The sequence below is a fragment of the Ochotona princeps genome, chromosome 5 (assembly GCF_030435755.1).
Source record: "Ochotona princeps isolate mOchPri1 chromosome 5, mOchPri1.hap1, whole genome shotgun sequence".
NCBI lineage: Eukaryota > Metazoa > Chordata > Mammalia > Lagomorpha > Ochotonidae > Ochotona > Ochotona princeps.
The window spans coordinates 71,699,559-71,719,719 of record NC_080836.1 but is presented as its reverse complement, the minus strand read 5'-3'; the positions used below and the strand labels follow the sequence as shown (position 1 = coordinate 71,719,719).

The window sequence follows — 20,161 nt, the reverse complement described above, 5'->3', positions numbered from 1 at the left end:
GCATCTGTCACATAGATGTGTAAATTGTCATGTTGTCATTGCTTCCATTTGCATTTGCTGAAAAACTAAGATATTTAAGCATCTTTTTGTTGAGTGTTTGAAGTTATTTGTGAATTCTGTATATATTTTGTCCATTTTTCTATTATTTTGTCCATTTTTGAGGTTGAGTTCTTAGTTTTATCTATTTTATGACTTCTTAGTATAATAGAAATTTAAATTCTTTCCCTGTTGGCTGAAGCACACAAGTAACATAACCACAAAAACTCAGGGTTTGTCACTGGTTGAGTTGATAGTATTCTTTGTTGGACAGAAATTTAAAGCCTTTATATTGTCCAGTGTCTCTTTTTTTCTAATTGTTGAATTCAGGCTTGGTTAAGAAAGTCTCCTGCTAAGTAAATTGTGAGTGGGTTCTCCTGAAAAAAATTTTTTTTCTCAGAATTTCATTAATTTTGAATTAGTTTTTAACAGATTCACTGTAACTTGTAGATACAATTTTAGTAGCACACGGCATTTCCCTCCTGTCCTGCCCCCCTCATCCTCCTTCTCATTTCATTTCTTTCTTTTGTGAGATGACATACTTTGAATTTACACTACAATAAAATGCTTAATACATCACAAAATAAGATGTGTAACAAGTAAAAAGCAAAAGACTTTAGTCTAGTGGAAATACTGACAACAATGGCTATAAACAGTATTTCAATATAAAAATATAAAAAAGACTATTTTACCCAGTAAGTTATAAAGTAATTGCAGATCATTAAAACTGTAGTAGTATAGATGTAAATAAAGTTTTACCAAACTACCTTGCCTGATTGCAATTTTGGCTACTTTGAACAGTACTGCTAGAAAGTGGATCTCTTTGATTTATTCTGTTCAAGTCTTTTGAGTACATGTCCAGTAACAGAATGGCTGGATCATATGGCAAGTATACTTCTAGTTTTTAAGATGAATCTACACACTCTTTCCCTAGTGGTGCACTAGTGTGCATTTTCTCCAACAGTGTATAGGTGTGTTCTGCTGTGTTCTGCTGTCCCATATCCTTGTCAGCATTTGTTACTCTCTTTGTTTCTGCCATTCTGAATCCTAACCATAATGTTAAGGAATTTTAGCCATTCTGACAGGGGTGAGATAATATCTCAATGCATTTCCCTGATGGTTGGTGATGTTGAGCTTTTTTTTTTTCATATATTTGTTGAACATTTGTGCTTTTTCTTATGAGAACTATCTACTGAAGTCCATTGCACATTTCTTAACTGGATTGGTTGTTTTCTATTTTGTTGAGTCTGTTAAGTTGCTGATTTATTCAAGATGTTAGTCTTTTGGCGCATGGGTGATTTGTAATTATTTTTCCCATTCTATTGATCATATTTGCTTTGCTATGCAAAAGCTTCTGAGATTCATAGTGTCCTTTATTTAGTTTTGCTTTGGGCGTTTTATCCAAGAAATCATCCCCTGCATCAGTATCTTGGAGTGTTTCCCCTGCATTTCCTCTAGTAGCTTCATGGTCTGAGGTCTTTGATTTGGTCTATGATGTATGGATCTAAGTTTGTTGAAGAGATTATCTTTATATATACATTTTATCCACTGTCTTTTGTCAAAAAGCAGTTGGTTGTATGTAACTGTATTAATATCTGGGTTCTCCTGTCCTATTGATTTGGGATGTGGACATCCCAAGTGGCTTCTGAAGCACTATGGGCAATTGTCTAACTCTCTAGTCACTATTTTTTAGACTCTTCTTAGCTACTAAAAAGAGTTGTTTGTTTTTTGTGTTTGTTTGTTTTGAAGAGTGAGAGAAAATGACAGAGATTGCATCAGGTGGTTCATTTTGTAGATTCCCACAATGGCTGATGCTCTGTCAAATAAGTCCAGGCTGGTTAGGAGCCAGGAGATAGGAGCCAAGAATATAATCCAGGAATCCAACAATTTATTCCGTCACTGCTGACCTCTGCCTCAAGGTTCTGCATCCACAGGAAGCTAGAGCAGGAATCAGAATCAGGAATTAAGGCAGTCTGGTGTGTGACATGGCATTGCAACCTCTAGGCTAAATGCTTACTCCTTGCTTGGTTAGCTTTTTGAAGCTTTATTTATATATTTATTTATGTTTGAAATGGAGGAAGGGAGGGAGAAAGACAGAGGGAAACAGAAACAGAGAACTCTTCCACTTGCTAATTCACCCTCCAAATGCCCACAACTTTCAATTCTAGACCAGGCCAAGGAAAGGAGCCTAAAAAACTCCATCCTGATCTCCAATGTGGATGGCAAAGATTCAGGTCCTTAAGCCAGCACCCAGTGCGGTGTGTGTATTAGCAGGAAGCTGGATTTTTGAAAGCAGAGCAGGAATTTAAATCCAGTCTCTGAAAGGGACCAATTGATGTCTAACCCAATGACATGCCTTCTCCCTTTGTTAATTTTTTTTTTTTTTAATGTGAGAGCTGGAGGAAGAGAAATCAAGAGAGCAAGTAAGCGCTAGCTAGCTTTCATCTGCTGGCTCCCTGCTAGTCAAGGTTACTCTAGGGCGGAAGCCAGGTGCTGAGAACTCAGTCCAGGTGTCACACATGGGGGCTGGGACCCATCTGTTTGATCCTTCTCTGCTGCCTCCCAGGGTCTGCAACTGGTAGAAAGCTGGAGTGAGGAGCCAGAGCTGGAACTTGAACCCACATACTCCTGAGGTGGGACGCGTACATTTGAACCACTAAGCCAGTTGTCACTCATGTTTCTTTATTACATTTAAGGCTATTTTATGAAATTAAAAATATGGAAAGACAAATCAAAAAGCTGATATTCTTGTTGGAATATATTAAATTTTCAAGTGAATTTTTAAAAATAAGCAAGCTTCATCAAATTAGCCATTTTTGTTCATAGGGTATGCATTTAATATTCAGTAACATGTTTGTATTTCATCAGGAGTTTATGATTTTCTTTATATAGGTTTTCTGTTCACAGAATCTGCTGGCTTCCTTTTAGACAGGATTTCTTTTTTAAAAAAATGAGTAATTTCCTTTTTGAGAGAAGCTGGAGCAGGAAGTTTGATTCCAGTGCCTTTTCGGGAAATTCTACCTTCTCTCTGTGAGTTAACTGTTCTCACTGATTGTTCTCTTCCTTCTTCATTTCCAGCTGCATGCCAAGGCATTCCCCAGAGTCTCAAGGCCAATTTACTTTGGTAAATGAACCATGCGCTGTAAAATGTAGTCCCATTACACTGGGTTTCTAAAGCATTCTCAGGCCTTTCGTCATACTTTAGGAGTCTACAGTGTTTTCAGAGAAATACTAGGACTCAAAATTGGCTTCTGGTTGTCACATTTCATATTGCTAGGAAGTTCTTCTTGCAACTTTCCATTATGCAGTGTGAGTTACCTTAATTTGGCTTATAGTGAATGGTAAGAGGTCATCTCTTCGCCCCATGCTTCTCTCATTTCTTATGTTTTGGCTGCTGGGGCTCTAATACCTTTTTCTGACAAGACCCATGATCTAATGCTGCACCCAGTCTAGAGACCATATGGTAGTTTATCACTTTCACAAAAATGTCTACATGAGTTGCTGCATTTTATTTTAAAATTGATACTAGAAATTGCTTTATTTTATATCTATTCACAAATGGAACTGCCCAGACATACTGAGGGATGGGGACCTAGAGCTGTCTAAAAGGGCAAAACCGGGGCTGTTACTGCCAGGAGACAGGGACACAAAAGAAAAGAAAAGGAAAGGGAGGACATTAACAAAAGCGAGTCAAGAAGCAGTGAATAGTGGATGTGTCCCCTCCAAGACAGGCTGCCTGGGTATCATGCATAAAGTGTCGTCATGCATCTGTTTTCTGGGCATTCCCTCAGACAGGCATTTGCTCTGAATTCCCTCAGACTTTGACATCATGTGACATCCTGTCCACATATGTGGCCGTAAATGCAGGAAGGTTGATGTGAAAAATCGTTTGACCTTAAGAACAAGTATGAAAAACTGGTGGGATGCTCTCTAGCTGCGAATGTGCATATTCCTGTCACTTAGGATTTACCTTTGGAGAAGCAGCCTCGTGGAAGAGACAGCATTTATAATGCAGTCAAAATCTACATAGTAGACTTGTGCTTCTGCTTGAAAAATATAAGAGAATCACAACAGAATACAGCAGTTGTAATTGTAGTTGAACATTAAAGGGAGCTGTCTAAGAGAGTTGAGCTTATTTTAAAAGGTAAAATGGATTTTGAAAAATTCATAATTTGCCCATGAGTATATCCAGGAGAAAACTGGTAGAATAGAACATATATGTTCATTTATTTTATGAGTGCAGCACTCAGGATACAGATTAAATCAGTCAACACATTAATAAGATGTTTAGCCTAACTCTTAATTTTAAAAAAAATGAAGAAATTGAAATAAGGACTACCATGAGAAAACCATTATTCCCCTCCTCCTCAGTTTGCTAAAATTTGAGAATTTGTTAGTGAAACTTAGCTTCCTTTTGAAGGGAACATAGACATACTGAGACTTATCAAAATTACAAATTACACCTGATTCTAGCAATTTCACTTTTGGAAAAGTAATCTACAGGGGTACCTGAAAATATAGGAAATGATATAGGAATCAGATTCTTGATTTTGACATTTGTTTATCTGTAAAAGTTTAGAAACACCCAAATACCAATCTGTAGTGGATTGTTTGAATACACTATCATACATTTACATTATCAATTATATAGCTATAGAATATGTGTGAGCAAGTGCAGAAAGGCCTTCAGGCTGCATTATTGTTAAGTGCAAATAGCAGGTGGAGATTACTGCGTTGAGTGCTGCTTTGAAAATAAAAGAGGAGTAGGACTAGAAAAAGCACGATATGTTTCTAAGAAAGAGAGATAATGAGACAAGTAAGAAATGGAATTAAAATGGGGCTGATCCCTTTAGAGAACAAAGGCTTAAGGTGACTTGATGTTGAGTCCAGGGTATTGAATGAGAACCATTCCTGCCTGAAATCAGAGATGGAGTTGAGTTGAAGCAACTTCAGCCTCAGATAACTCATGTGAAGACAGGATGCAAGGTATAACTGCCAGGATTCTAAATTCACCTAAGGTTGGATGTGGCTCTCAAGGGCTACGTTGAGCTCAGAGGAGGTTCTGAGGCTCACAGTTGCAGTAATTTGAAACTCCGTTCCACTACTAGAAAATTGAAATGAAGAAATTATTTTGATGGTTAGAAGACTTAGCATCATAAAACCCTTCAACAGATGAATATTCCTCATTTGCTAATCAAAGTTAGTGAGTAGAGAGTAGTACATATATTTCCCAGACCTTTTCTGTTGCCTTAAACCAATGATTTAAACTAGCGCTTCACTGCTAAACCATTAGAGGAACCTTCCTGAGAAAGAACAATTTGTGATGATATTTGCTCCCATTTTTTGACTGAAATTAGAAATGTTGTAAAAATTAATTAGCACGGGCCCGGTGGTGTGGCCTAGTGGCTAAGGTCCTCACCTTGAACGCCCTAGGATCCCATATGGGCGCCGGTTCTAATCCCGGCAGCTCCACTTCCCATCCAGCTCCCTGCTTGTGGCCTGGGAAAGCAGTTGAGGACGGCCCAATGCATTGGGACCCTGCACCCGTGTGGGAGACCCGGAAGAGGTTCCTGGTTCCCGGCTGTTGTGCTCACTTGGGGAGTGAATCATCGGACGAAAGATCTTCCTCTCTGTCTCTGTTCCTCTCTGTATATCTGACTTTGTAATAAAAATAAATCTTTGAAAAAAAATTACTTAGCTGAATAACAATTAATTAGAAGTTTCTCCAGTTATCCTAGTAGTAATATTGTTATTTTAGTTTAATCTGCCAGTGAGAAATCTTATATAAATAAACCATATATTCCATCATAGTTTTGTGTTCAGAAAAAAAGCATAGTATTGAAAACTTCTGATTCAGATATTGTTGTGTTTAAGAAGAAAGCAAAAAAATTTAAAATATTTTATATACTACATCTTACTGTGAAAAGTTCTCATTCATTGCTCCCTATTATTCCGGACTATTTTCTGAAGAGAGTGCAATTTTTGTGTTAGTACTGATGAAATCTCTTAAGCAATAAAAAGTATATCTTTTCTCATTTTGGTTGTTCCATTTTGAAAGCAATAACCAGTCCAAGGTCTTAATCTCAGCTACTGCAGCTGCCTTCGACTTTAGAATGAAGTTTCATGATGTATTTGTTCCTATTCAATTTCATTACATAAATTATTCCTGAAATTATGCCATCTAATGTTCATAGATAGCTCATATTTGGAACACAGGAGTTTCTGTTACCAATTTGCAAAAATTAAATGCCAATAGCACCTTGTTCTTACATTACTGCTCATTTGTATTTCTTGCAGGAATCTACGTTTGGTTGATGTAGAAGACTTTCACAGTCGCCAGGACGCATTAGAGCTCTCAACTTTCCAAGGCATTATCATGAAACACATGGAATCTGCCAAAGACACTCTACTTAAAACGTAAAGCTTTCAATATTTCTTATAGAAAAACAAAACTTTAAAAATGTGATTGGTAGTGTATCGTACTTTAAAGAATTCAGTTTTGACAAATTTTAATCATTCCTGCTTTGGAAATGGGTCTGTGCCTTGTTCTGCAGTGTTTACCCAGATGCTCCACACAGCAAAGATCATGCAGAAACTGAAATCACTGCTTGTTTTCTTCTGTTGGGTTTCTATGGCTGCTATGAAAGTGGCATTTAATTCCATGTGGGCATGATCATAACTGAGCACCCTCCAGATATTTATCCAGCATCTACTATTAATAATGCAACGAACAGTTCTATTTCATTTTACTTTTGGATGGGGTTTGCAGGAAGAGTTTAAAGAATGATTACCTGATAGAAAATATACTGTTTGAATATGTTTATAGCCATTTAAATCAACAGAGGTTAGAGTTATCAAAAGGCAATTTAACATCACCTTGTATTGTACCTTCAGGATGGAATTAACCACAGGAGATAATTAATGATGTAACAGACAGTATACTGTGCAATCATATAAGAAAATTGTTTCTATCATGGATCATTAGGTTATTAAAATACATCATTAAAATTAGATCAAAATTACAGCAACAGATCCCGAAGCATCTGGCGTAGCTTCATCTTTTCCAAAAATTACTTAGACATACATCTCAATATCTCAAGATTAAGTCTTCCATTTATATACTTCAGTGTGTTAGAGAAAAATTCTTTAAAAAATATTTATTTATTTGATAAAATGAGATCAAGAGATGGGGAGAGGAAAAGGGAGAGGGAGGGGTGGGGAGAGAGGGAGAGTCTTTACCTGCAGGTTCACTGCCGAAATGGCCACAACGTTTGGGGTTGGGGCAGGCTGAAGCGGGGTGTGCAGCACGCCATATGTGCCTTCCGTGTGGATGATATGGCTTCGGCCTTGACTTCTGACTCAGAAGCGGAAGAGTAGGGATTCACACCAGTACTTCTGGGATACTAGCCTGGCAAGTGGTGATTTAAACCGCCAAGCCACAATGCCAGGCCTTCCAATTGTGTTTTCAATATCACTTGTAAGAACCTTAGGCTTTTGTTTAATATCATATTTAATTAGCATGAAAATGTAGGAGAGGCAAAAATGAAGTCATTTCATTAATTACAGAAACTCCCCTAGAAACAAAATATAAATAAATTGTCTTGATCGGTAACTTCAGAATTACATACCAGGAATGCGCTACTAGCTAAGCTTAGTGAAATGAATGTCAAGTACAGAATAGAGTACAAACCTTCATGGAACAACTTCTGCAAAGAAATGCAGACTGATGAGCTAATGTGCCTGGAAAAACTCCAGAAGATGGTCCAAGTGTTTGGGCCATATGGGAGATCCTGATGAAGCTCTTGGCTCCCCAGGTTGGCCTAGTTTGGAGCTGCTATTGTAGCTATCTGAGCAGTATACTAGTGCATGGCATCTCTGTCTGCCTTCCTCTGTCCCTCTCGAACTCTGCCTTTCAAATAAAGCTTTTAAAAAATTCATAGAAAATGTACATTATCTTTTAATGTCATTTTTCTAAAAGGTTTTTGTAGTATCCTATATCGCTATACATTTCCATACAGTCACTGATTTTGATGCATTCCTTGAGTTTTAACATCTTTTTGTTCCTTTTCTTGGATGTAAATTTGTTTCCTGATTTCCCTTGTGTGTTTTTTTTTTCTTTGATTAATTGGCTATAGCACTGTGTGATATAATTTTCACACACTAGTTGCTTTTCTAGTGTCCTTTTATCCTTCATAAGAAGGAGCTACTTCTTACTTCTCTCATAAGCATTTTCCATATGTGCCTCTTATTCTAGTTTTCACTGCTGGTCCTCAGAAGGCCCTTTGTTCCACCTGCTTAGATCATTGCATACTCTCAGTAACTGCTGTTTCACTTTGTCTCTGATATCTTCCCTGTTCAATACTAGCCCAGTGGGCCCGGCCTAATGGCCTAGTGGCTAATGTCCTCACCTTGAACCTGCCAGGATCCCGTATAGGTCCCAGTTCTAATCACGGCAGACTCATTTCCCATCCAGCTCCCTGCTTGTGGCCTGGGAAAGCAGTTGAGGACGGCCCAAAGCCTTGGGACCTTGTACCCAAGTGGGAGACCTGGAGGAAGTTCCTGGCTCCTGGCTTCGGATTAGCGCAGCACCTGCCGTTGCGGCCACTGGGGAGTGAATCATTGGATGGACCTTCCACTCTGTCTCTCTTCCTGTCTGTATATCTGACTTTGCCATAAAAATAAATAAATCTTAAAAAAAAAAAAGAGTAGCCCAAGTGCCACTACAATTTCGTGCCTCTGTTTTGACAAAAATAATCCTGTATTTATTAAGCTTGCTTTTTAAGATCTGTATCATGGGTCAACTCATTTTGTTTTCCATTTAGATCTCAGATTGTCATCTTGGGCCATGCCTATAGAGATGTTCATGATAAGTGAAACAAAGACTATGAGTGTCCTATTGCCGTAGGGTCTCCCGTGGTTTCATCTTTGAGCCTCTGGCACAAGTTTCACACATTTTTTTTTTCAGCTTCACATTCAAAACCCTTTTATTTGTTCCTGTTTTTGAGTCTGCTTTTATGATCTCTTGCCTCTGTAGAAGAGTGTGGTGAATCATACATATTAGCTGTGCCTATCTTGCTTATTTTTCATCTTATCCTACTCCCACTTCAGACCCGCTCTCAGGACTTTCCTCATTCTCATTTCTGTTGGTTCTTAGATTGCCATCTTCACTATGAAACCCTTCTCATGACTTATATGGAAAATTATCCATCATTTGATTTCTAATTTGTTTTTCTGCTACTACACATTGCCTTCATTATTAGGAAAGAGTGATGATCACAACTTTTTTTTGTCTGTTGTGACACTTACTGGCAGTAGGTGTTCACTACATACTTGTCACAGGAATGAATGCATGCAGCTAAAGCTTAGATTTTTCTCTCTTGGAACATCTAGATAACTCCTGATATTATATGGACTATTGAAAAATTTCAGTATTTCTTAGGAAAAGAGATATCAACATCACATCATTCTGTAGTGCCGGGCAGTGGATTTGTTAGCTGAAAATTTCACTTGTTATCATTATGATATATCTATATATGAAATTTTATTGTCACCCTTTTTACAAGGTTACGTACATATTTAAAATTGGGATCAGTTAATCTTTCAGGATTTCACTTTAAGGGAAATGAGAAAAATAAAATACATGGTTTTGTATCATTTCAAATTATTGTGAAAAAGATGGACTAGCATGGAATACATTGAGAGTTTAATTTGATGTAAGCTTTCCATGCATTTAACCAGTTGTTGGAATTTTAGCTTTAAACCCATTTGCTCTTAGAGAACATTTAGGATACTGGAAATAAATATCTCTTCATGGCAACAGATTTCTCATATGTCTTCAAGAAGAGTAGGACTCATAGCCAGAAATTAGATTTTATGGTTTTCTCACAGGTCACATCACTGAGTCATTTTCTATTGACTCTGATTTTTAATTTCTTGTTTTAAGAGAAGTGAAATATTCTAGAACTTGTATTTTAGGGAGTAATTAATGTCACTTAATGATATACCTCTCTGAAGACTTTTGGATGTCCAGAAATTAGTTTTAATGTGTAATATAAAAAGAGTAATTCATTGAAAGTATTGACTTTTAAAAGTCTTTTGTTCTTTCAAGGTGGATTCCAGAAGTGCAGAATATTTACTACCAAGGCAATAAAAAAAAGCAGTTGCCAACCGGCGATAGCAGTACCAAACTGGACTCTTTTTTCAACTGTGCTGCCACACTCATGACTTTACAACTGCAGGACCTCGCATTAGTCTCCATGCAAGATTTCACAGACTTAATTGCACAACCCCCAGTAAGTAGGCGTCAGTTGCACCCATACTCACTTCCTCAGTATATTAAAATATATTTACCAGTGAGAGAGTAGAATGTTTAACTTTTTGTTTTTGGTGTGTGTGAGAAAGAGAGAAGGAGAATCTTCCGTCTACTGGTTCACTTCTCAAATGCTGACAATAGCCTAGGCGAGACCAGGCCTGAGCCAGGAACTCCCTTCTGGTCCCTCACATGGGTGGCAGGAACCCAGGTACTTGGGACATCGCCTGCTGCCTTCTAGGTGTTGTAGCAGAAAGCTGCATTGGAAGAGGAGGTGGGACTTAGGCACCTCAGAAGGCACTCTGCTATTGGATGTGGGCGTCCTAAGCAACAGCTTAATCCACTATGCAGCAATGCATGTCCTCCCAGAACAAAATCTTTAGACTGTTAACACTTATCGTTTAAAAATGCCAACTTACATAGTAATGTCATAGTATTATCATCAGATTAGGTAGTTATTAGGGAGACTAAGTTAAAATTTCGATAATTAGCAAGCTTGGATAATGCATGCTGGGAAATGCTTTCAAAAGGAATGTTTTCTTTCTCTAGAAATCAGTCATTTTACAGTGATGAAATGTTCTCCTGTGCCGTTTCATATCTGATTTTAAAACCCCATTGTTACCCAGGCACGTCTTCCTGTTTTTAGATCTTTTTTTTTTTAAAAGATTTATTCAGTTTATTACAAAGTCAGATATACAGAGAGGAGGAGAGACAGAGAGGAAGATCCTCCGTCCGATGATTCACTCCCCAAGTGAGCCGCAACGGGCCGGTGCGCGCCGATCCGAAGCCGGGAACCAGGAACCTCCTCCGGGTCTCCCATGCGGGTGCAGTGTCCCAATGCATTGGGCCGTCCTCTCCTGCTTTCCCAGGCCACAAGCAGGGAGCTGGATGGGAAGTGGAGCTGCCGGTACTAGAACCGGCGCCCATATGGGATCCCGGGGCCTTCAAGGCGAGGACTTTAGACGCCAGGCCACACCACCGGGCCCCTGTTTTTAGATCTTTATAGTTTAACTGTAGGACAGGTGAATACTGGATACCAGGAAGTCTAGTTGGGAATTGTTTTTGCTCATTTTAGTTGAGCTCTTTGTCATGTGCAAGTATGTATTACATGTGTAAACATTTCCCTCCCCACCCCCAGGATTCTGTTAGAGCTTTTGAGCATCCAGGTTTCATCATGAGATTGATCCTTGAAAATGACACCATTAAGTTTGAACCTGACTTTAATGACTACATCGAAATCTTTCTAAACGTTTATAATATCATGATTAAGGCTGTGAGTTTTGTGCCAAGAGTTGAGACAAAATTGTATTCCAAGTGGGTAAGTAACAAGGATATTCTGATTGCTTGAATTTACATAATGATAATCACTTCAGTAACTTTTGGAAAGTGTAGAGAGACACTCACTCACTGCATTACAGAATGTAAATGGCCTCGTAATATCAGCATACTCCAAACAGTTATTTGAAAAATATCATTTCCCATTAGTTTCTCTTGAAATTACCTACTTTCCTACTTCAATCTTCCATTATTGAATACGACTGAGAACATTCTGAAGGGAAAGAATGAAAGTTGTGATTGGGTTTGAAGTAGTCAATGAGTGTTTGCTGAAGCTCCCATGCCATTTGCTGGAGCACCAGTACAGTGCTGGAGGCTTCCGTGACACTTTGCAAAACCGTCCTTCACTTGATTATCCTCATACGCCCTCTTCCATTAATAGTTAATTTCTGTCTCTGTACCTCTAACTCATAGGTTGCTAGCTTACAAGATGAACAATTGACTATTTTTGTTTTCTTATTTAAAAGTAGTTCACTCATACAAAAGCTACAGACTACCTTAAAAAGACATCACTGATATTTTAACCTCCCTTTTATTCTTTCCTAGTCATTTCCTGTCCTACCTTTCAGTAAAAGAGTTACAATCTTGAGTTTTGGGGCTATTATTCTTAATATCTAAGTTAACACTACATAACAGTATATATCTAGAAATAGTTTCCAAATAATGTTTCCATCTCCATAACTAGAATCACAAGCCATCTGTGAATTTATTTGATTTCATTTAGCATTGTAAAATTCTATTTTGAGGATACCAGTCTCACTGTACTTTTATGTTTTTGTCTTATTTTTACTCTTCAGAAATACAATTTAAACTTTTTTCAAATAGCCATAGATACCGTTAATAATCTTTTGTGTCCATTTAATGGTCTATTTACCTTTTTAAAGTACATATTAAAATTAAAAAATTTTTAAAATAACTGATGAATAATGCCAGTGGTTGTTGTCAATCTGATTCTGCTTTTCTGCTAGCTTCTGCTCCTGCTGGTTTATTTCTCCTGGTATTTAATGGGGTTATGATGTAAGAGCTTCCTAGCGGGACGTCTCTGAGGCCTTCATTTAAGTTGAATCCTTTAGAATCTGTAGATTTCCCTGACAGGTGCTCTGGAAGCCCCTGCAGGCCAATGGTCATTTTTAAACTACATTCCTGCTTAAGATCTCTGTGGGTAAAACTGTCGTGTGAAAACTTGCCAGAAGTTGTATGAGAATAGGCTGATGGATACAAATTCCTAAGGCAACTCCTTTCCCTCCATCCATTGTAAAACAAAGCAAAACCAGGACATTTCTCTTGCATTTCTGCCTTCATTCTACATTCTGAAGTTTTATCTCCTCAATTCCTCACTGTAAGAAAGAAGGAATAGAAGATAGGATACAAACTCACAGCTCAAATGGCTTTATTCAGCGGAAATATGTTCATGGAGGTGGCTCACTGCCAGCATGCACACAGAGCAAGCATGCAGTTACAGACTGAGTTCTTACAGCATAAGCCACTTCTGGCCATGTACAGGGGGCAAAGCTGAGCTGCTGCTTCCAGAGGCTTCTCAGATTCCTTGGGCCTTCCTCTCCATGGCTGGTTAGCTGGGAAAGGATGCAGGTATGTGTGTGGGAATGGAGAGCAGGTGGAAAATACAGGTCATAGGATTGAGCAGGTTACAGAAAAAATGCAAGGTTGTGGGGAAAGGAGTCCCTTAGGGGATTGCATCTGCTTTCAGTTAAGAAGCTAAAATGGCTTTGAGACTTAAGTCCTTGCTTTGTCAGTCCTGAGTACAAATAGGGAAATGGGGTGCTGGCCTCTTTTTGGCTGTTGCTGCAGGGTGGGATATCTATACTCAGGATTGGAATAATTAAAGAGTAATTTTGGGGTGTTCTTGTTTGATGACCTGGGATAAAATAGTCACTTGTTCCTGTAAGAACTTTAGAAATATATTAATTACATACTATGATTATGAGGCTAAACAGAGAGAAGAGACATTGCCTCTGGCAGAAAAGATGGTCCATGCATTTTTCTTTCATGCATTTGATCCCTTCTCTCACCACACCTGATTTATTTGTGTAAAAGCAACTCTTCACCCAAAAAGAGAGGCCAAGTGGTAAGGAGGCCTAGTCCCCAGTGCGTTTGGAGGACCACTGTTGTCAGTGGATCCAGCTATCCTGGGATGAGACAGGTGCAGCACCAAGTTGCTTGTGTTCTCTTTGAGAGTAAAGGGTGAATCGTCATTTTTAATTAGCCTTGTCTGTGGAAATTGCCAATCCAGTTACATCTGTTCCAGTTCCTGCTGGCACATCCAATAAGGCTAGCAAAGGGGTAAGTCCAAAACCTCCTTTGATGTGGTGTGTTAGAGGGATAGAAGCTGGAGATTGGTCTAAAATACAGGGCAAAAAGGGAAATCATAGAGCAAGATTACAAGCTCCTGTCTAGTTAGTGGGCAGGTTTTTCTGCTTGCAGAGAAAAGAACACTCCCATTTTGGTTAGTGTGTATATGTGGGGATAGACCTGTCTGGCCCATTTCCAGCCCCAAGCTCCGTTAGTCCCTCTTTTTGCTTATGGAAGAAGCCCTGGCTACTGACAGTAGTTACTTTAATCTGAGTGGGGGCAAAGTAGGGACCCAAAGTCAAGCTAAGATTGCAGCAGAGGGTGACCTCTTGAGAGGGACACAGTGCCTGTTTGCAAAAGCTGTTTCCATCCAAGGTTTCATTTGCATGGCCATCTAGAGTGTCATTGCTTGAAGTCTGGAGGGAACTGATCTAACAAGCAGCTTAAATACATGGGGTCCAAAACAAAGGACAACAGCATTACTAGAGGACTGAGAGAGCTTTCACAAGAGAGATGCAAACCTCCCTGAGGAAGATTGTGTTGCCGAACAATGGCCCAAACTGGTTGGAGGCATTGTTGTGGAACCCCCAAACTGAGTCCACTCACCTGACATACAGAAAACTAGTCTCTGATATTGAGGTGTTGGAAGAAAGTAGTCATTTATTGCAAAGTGCAGAGCAAGGAGCTAGGCAGCTATTGTTCATTCCTTGGATTCCCGAGGAGTTAGAACAGTTGGGGCTGAGAAGTACATACATGCAGGGTTCCTGACGGGTCAATGATGCTGTGATCTTTACAGAATTTACCATGGACTGCTGAGTTCCAGCCCTTGGAGGCTGGGTGGGTGGTGGGTGGTGGGTGTAGTTTTACTTGAATGTAGTTAGAGGATTTCCTTCTAGACAATACTAGTCATTAAGGTTCCTATCTTTTGGAGAAGCAAGTGATTTTTGGGGATTACTCTCTCAAGTCAGTTCCTTTTGATAAAAGGCAGGCTAGGACAGCTTGTGCTAAGGGTGACAAAGACACCTGGGGCTAGGAGAATGGGCATGGGTCTAGGTCATGCTTTTGCATTATAGGGGTTCAGCTGTAACAGCCTGTTGACACCTAAAACTTAGCTGGCCTGGGAGGAATGCTAGCTTGGATAGAAGGTTAGTAATGAAGGAAGTTTGTGGTCCGTTCTGCAGGGCTACTGACCCTAAGCTGTGCCTTCAGTAGTGGTGGTCACTTGGGAAGCTAGGTGGAACGAGATTTTTTAGCTTGGAGCCAGCAGGAACTGTCCTGAGCCGTTTGGCCCCACGGACAGGTCTGTTTTCCTGGCTCTTGGCAGAGCTGACACACTTTTCAGAGTCTGCCTTCTGTCACAACAGCTGTTTCCCCAATTCTCTGGTTTCCCACATCAAAAACAGGTGCTATTTGGGGGCATACTGACCTTGTTGGGCCTTTTTGACAGCAGAACACCATGTAAAGCCACTATTCATTGGGCTACCACCTATTGCATTGCTCCTGCCGGCTAACTCGCTCCTCTTCCCCCTGGTCTCTGTTGAAGTAGACCACAGAGGCAGCCTTTAGGATGACAGCCAAGGGGTTGCTCAGTTCCATCCCTGATCTTTGGTGGCCACAGGCATGTGCTGACAGTATTTTGTCTGTGTTAAGACAGCTCCCGTGAGGGACTCAGTATCCTTCTAGGTAAGTTCAAAACATGATGATCACTCACCTACTTCATCTATAAATTTTGAAATCATTAGTATAACTGTATCTCCCTTAGTTTAGTTTGGAAGGTGACTGTGCTCAAGGAGAAACAGATCTAGCTGTGCAGTGATATCATAATTGTTGACTATTTTATTTGATCTTTCGTATGTGGCCAGGCTGTTTGATCTCTCATATGTAGCCAGGCGTTGTTACAGAAAAATGTTAGCCATCCTTTTTGTAAGGCCCAGAGAATCAAGTGGAACATCCATTTCCCATTGTTATTTTGGCAGTATCTGTTGACCAAGTTACAAAACAAGCTTGGTAAGTTTTTTTCGAAGGCAGTGTTCTTTCTAGATTCAAAAGGGAGAAATTTATTCACACCTGATGTACAGTTATAGCTGAGCAAATTCGTCATCAGAACCATTTCCCTGGAATTTTTGTGCATGAGATTGTTATTTATCACATATGTCTCTTTAGATGTTAGATTGAATTTAACCTAATTTTCTTTTTTTCACCCCACAAACACCTTAACCTAATGACAGCTACTTGGAACTGTCTCTGAAATAAACACACATTCAGGCAACTGCAAGACAGGGCTCAGGGGTGACTGTGGGCTCGTGTGCCATGGATGACAAGCCTACAGGAGATTGTTAGCTTGTATCTAGGGGATTTGGGAGTGTTAATAGCCCAGGTTGATATGTGGCACCCCCCTCCACAAAGAGGTGGAGTTAACATAACACACAAACCAAAGAGGAAAAAAAATTAACCTGCCTCTCAGTCTTATTCAAAAACAACAATTGCAGTCACAGGGAGACAGGTGGAGGTTTAACCCTTTATGCTCTTACACAAGTACAATTCCAAGCCATCTTTCAGTCTGAGAATTCCAGGGATCCAACCAGCAATCCCAAGATCAGAGATTCACTTTAGAGCTAAGGTAGCCATTTTGGCATTCTAGAAGGTAATTTCCTTAAGACTCAGTTCTCCTAGTATCTCCCTGAACTTTAGTCAAGCTCTGAGGGTCAAAGGATTTCCCAGCATCCTGGTGGCCTTTTCCTTACTGGAAATATTCAAGTTCTGAGCAGATGACGGCCCACCAGCAGGTGGAGGTAGACCATTGATCTATGCTTAGCAATCTCTCACCTGTGTCCCTTGATGTCTTGACCTTTACCAAGGAGCTTGTCAACAAGCTTAACTTTTTGCATAAAAGAAGAGTACTTTTAAGGGATGGTGGGTGAGTGGGGCACACAGTTGTAATTGCTGCTAGGGGATGGGGGAAAGAAGAGCCAGATGGAGGGGCAGGACAAATAGAGGGTCATGTTCCTAAGGTAGCACAATCCCTGAGGGAGCGGAGGTGAACCAGCCATAAGCCTAAAGCCCCAGCATGCTTGGAACACCAGAGGCCTCTCTTACCAATCCCACAGGCTGGGAATCCCGTCCGGTGTGACATGTAGCAGTGAGACCTAGCAAAGGGCTCTGGCTGTAAACTTCTCATAAAACAGGCAGGAATTGAGAAAGGTGAATTACCAAGACAGTTTGCCACAGACAGGAAAGAGTTCAGAGGAAGGTGGTGGCTCTCACCCAGGGTTATGGGAGCTGGTAGCATGTGGCAGGTGGACCCTGGCTGTACCTTGTACCCTGGCTGGATGGAAGGGGAAATGCAGGCGTAGAGAGGAAGGTTTTCCCGTGAGAACAGGTCTCTTGTACCCTTCTACATATGGGTCATAAAATGTAGGGAAAAGGGCAAAACAGAGAGGAGTCTTAATGTGAACTCACTTCCAAAATGAGTTTGTTCAAGAGAAATAAGTCCACAGAAGTGGCTGACTGCCAGATTGCACACAGAGCAAGTATGTGGCAGACAGCAAGAATGTAGCCAGGCTAGGATTTTGTAGCACAAGCCAACTTGGGGTTGTGAAACTGAGCTAACTTTTCAGGGACTTGCAGACTCTGCAGGCCTTCCTCTTTGTGGCCAGTTGGCTGGAAAAGAATATAGAAGGTGGGGTGGGGAAAAGAATATGGCATAGCACTGAGCTGGTTAGAGAAGAGTACAGGGCATAGCACTGAGCTGGTTAGAGAAGAGTACAGGGCATAGCACTGAGCTGGTTAGAGAAGAGTACGGGGCATACCATTGAGCTGGTTAGAGAAGAGTACAGGGCATAGCACTGAGCTGGTTAGAGAAGAGTACGGGGCATAGCACTGAGCTGGTTAGAGAAAGCAGGCAATGGCAAGGGAATCCCTGGAGGATTGCATCTACTCTGACAATGAGCTAAAGTGGTGCTGAAGGTTATGGTCTTGCTGCCTGCTCCATTACTCACTTGATGTAAATCATCTGTGATTTTATATCAGAAGTTTTGCCCAGGTTTAAGGTTTTATTCCCTGGCAGCTACTGTCCATTCTTTAACATAGCTTCTGTATACCATCTTACAGGAGACCCAGAAGCAAAACTTAGAGCGTGATGATCAACAGAGCCTGCCAACCAGCTGTTCATTTCTGCACAAAGCGACCTTTCTCAATTTATATTTCCTTGATTTGGGCCCTTTAAGCTTTCCCTTATGATTTTGCTTCCTTAGCTATGCACTATAAACAATAAATGTAGCATCTTTATATGTGTTGACCTAGGTAGTTGGTTTCTGGTTTTTGGTCCTTGAAGGTTAAAAAAGAAATTCCCTTCTCGATGACATACGTGTGTGTGTGTGTGTGTGTGTGTGTGTGTGTGTGTATAGAGTAATTTGGTTCAGATAATAAAACATGTAGAGGAATCTTATTTGGGAAGAGGAGACACATGTGTTTGCTTATTTAAAATTGTTGTCTGGTCCACTGTTGCCAATTGGGATAGCAAAATACAGCCTTAGTAACAAAGGATTTTTTTGAAAAAAGATTTTAAAATAAAGATTTTTTAAATAATTTTTTTATTGGAAAGGCAGATATACAGATATACAGATATCCCTAAGTGGTTGCAAAGACTAGATCTGTGCCAATCTGAAGCCAGGAGCCAGGAGCCTCCTCTGGGTCTCCCACATGGGTGCAGGGTCCCAATGCTTTGGACCATCCTCAACTGCTTTCTCAGGCCACAAGCAGGGAGCTGGATGGGAAGTGGGGCTGCCATGGTGGGAACTTGCACCTATATGGGATCCCAGTGCAGTGTGTTCAAGGCTAGGACTTTGGCCACTAGGCTACCGCACCAGGCTCAGATTTTATAAGGTCTATTTTGTTGCTGTTAAAAGAGTAAAGGCTAGTGAATCAATTAACACTCTATACTGATTTTTCCTAAAGAAGAAAAAGTATGGTGATTAAAAAGTGTGATGATATATGACATTGAGCTAGGCTATGTTCTTTTAAAGTTATGTAATGCAAATACTACCTCATGCTCATATATTACAGTTACACAAATAAAATGGAAATTGTTGATGCTTTTATATTCTGGATCTGATTTTGTATATACAGTCAAGTGGCTGTGTTTCCATTGTGCAGAAAATGAAATGCGCCTTGGTAACCTTAAGAATAACTGGAAGAAAAAACTATTTAATGAAATCTGTATTTTAAAGCATTACTGTGGTGTTGACCTTTGAAAGCAAAGAATAATGATGTGGTTACTTGAAAGATAATTGAAATAGCTTGTTGTCTCTTCTCCCAACCCTTTGTTTAGGAAAGTAAATCTAAACCCACAACCTTGAAGCCCATAATTGTGGATGAAATTGTGGATGCTCACAAAAATAAGATCAAGGAAGTGATTATGAGAGAGAGCGTGGCCCCTATGGAGCACCTCAGGCTCTATGACAAGTATGACTTTTTAGTCACCAAAAAAGCTGAGCAAGATGTTGGTGAGTTCCTTGCAGAAGATCATCATTATGAGAGCATAATGGAAGAAATCCGCAAATACCAAAAACTCATCAAGGAAATACAGTACACTTCTAGAAAGGTAAATCATGACAGTTTACGCAGTTTTTAACCTGTACTTAAAGATCTTTTGTAACTCTCATTAGCTTGCATTTTAGAAAATAAAGCAAAAGACTAAATGCTATCAACAGGAAAATCTTGTTTGAGTGAGTGCTGTGTGCCTGTGGTAAGGCCTGGACGTCAGGAGGCAGACAAAACGGAGGCAGGTCTGCCTTGTAAGTGTTGGGTGGAATTTGTCCCCTTCTTTTCAAGATCCTCCACTTTTCAAGAGCCTGTTTGTTTTGGCTTCAGTGTTTACAAATTCTTTGGAGAAACATGATGATTATGCCAAAATATTGTTAATTCTGTTTAGTACGTTACTAGTGTTAAAAAATTAATTTCATTATTTACATTTTTCAAATTTGTAGCCAGGAATAAATATTATTGTGCTGAACAAATATGTTTGAAACAGCCATTCTGCATTTGTTACCTTAATACTCCCAGGTTTTTTATATCCATTATTCTGAATTGGACTTGGCTTCTAAGATAACAAACTCTTCAAGGATATATATACCCAGGAGATAGTTGTAAATTTTGAAGACCTTTCCCTGC

At 39.8% G+C, this 20,161-nt stretch overlaps 1 protein-coding gene across 1 annotated transcript in view; it reads left to right on the top strand.

The window, feature by feature from the left end:
* DNAH7 (dynein axonemal heavy chain 7) overlaps positions 1-20,161 on the top strand; it is a 253,007-nt gene that overhangs the window by 31,761 nt on the left and 201,085 nt on the right. Inside the window, exons 10-13 of the mRNA XM_058664751.1 lie at positions 6,334-6,453; positions 10,145-10,328; positions 11,484-11,663; positions 19,320-19,592. Of these exons, the coding sequence (XP_058520734.1) occupies positions 6,334-6,453; positions 10,145-10,328; positions 11,484-11,663; positions 19,320-19,592 (757 nt within the window). The remainder of the gene's footprint in view (positions 1-6,333; positions 6,454-10,144; positions 10,329-11,483; positions 11,664-19,319; positions 19,593-20,161) is intronic.